We start from the raw sequence: 806 nt of genomic DNA, 5'->3' as shown, positions 1-806 counted from the left end.
CTTCCGGAGCGGAGCCGAGCGGGCGGCAGACGGCGGGCGGCTGACGGCGGCACCATGGTGAGCGCGGGGCCGGGGCCCGGGCCCCTTCCCCTCCCCGCTTCCCGGGGCGCCGCCGGGCCTAACGCGCCTCTTTTTTCTCTTTCAGGCTCGCAACGCGGAGAAGGCCATGTGAGTGCGGCGTGCGGACCGGCCGGGCCCGAGCTCCTCGCCGCCCCCCGGAGGCGGCGCTGCCCTGCCCGCGGCTCGGCGGCTGCCCCCGGCTTGCGAGGCCTGCTCCGAAGCCCCCTGCTCGGAGCGCGGCTTTCTGCGCTGAGCGGCGTGTCCAGGGCTGGGGCACCTCGCCTGCGGGGACAGGCTGAGGGAGCTGGGCCCGGAGACGAGAGGGTTCCGGGGAGACCTCCCAGCGGCCTGCCTGTGCCTGAAGGGGCTGCAGGAGAGCTGGGGAGGGCCTCGGGGTCAGGGGGTGCGGTGGTAGGACAAAGGGTGGCACTCTTAAACCAAAGGAGGGTAGATTTAAATTAGATACAAAGAAGAAATTCCCTAGCCAGAGGGTGCTGAGGCCCTGGCTCAGGTTTCCCAGGGGAGCTGTGGATGCCCCATGCCTGGCAGTGCCCAAGGCCAGGCTGGATGGGGCTGGGGGCAGCCTGAGCTGGTGGGAGGGGGCCCTGCCCACGGCAGAGGGTTGGGACTGGGTGGGCTTTGGGGTCCCTTCAAACCCAAACCATTTTCTGACATGAGCCATCTGTAAGGATGAACCTGGTGCTGTGCAGCTTGCAGTGCTGTGCAGCTTGCAGTGCTGTGCAGCT

The 806-nt window shown here is 68.7% G+C and overlaps 1 protein-coding gene across 1 annotated transcript in view; it reads left to right on the top strand.

Annotated features, from left to right (window-relative positions):
- ISY1 (ISY1 splicing factor homolog) overlaps positions 1–806 on the top strand; it is a 13186-nt gene continuing 12380 nt past the window's right edge. Inside the window, exons 1-2 of the mRNA XM_035337657.1 lie at positions 1–57; positions 146–168. Coding sequence (XP_035193548.1) covers positions 55–57; positions 146–168 — 26 coding nt within the window. The 5' untranslated portion in view covers positions 1–54. The remainder of the gene's footprint in view (positions 58–145; positions 169–806) is intronic.

This window comes from Oxyura jamaicensis, chromosome 12 (assembly GCF_011077185.1).
Source record: "Oxyura jamaicensis isolate SHBP4307 breed ruddy duck chromosome 12, BPBGC_Ojam_1.0, whole genome shotgun sequence".
In the NCBI taxonomy this organism is placed as follows: domain Eukaryota; kingdom Metazoa; phylum Chordata; class Aves; order Anseriformes; family Anatidae; genus Oxyura; species Oxyura jamaicensis.
The sequence above is the reverse complement of the archived record's forward strand: the minus strand, read 5'-3'. Positions and strand labels throughout refer to the sequence as shown.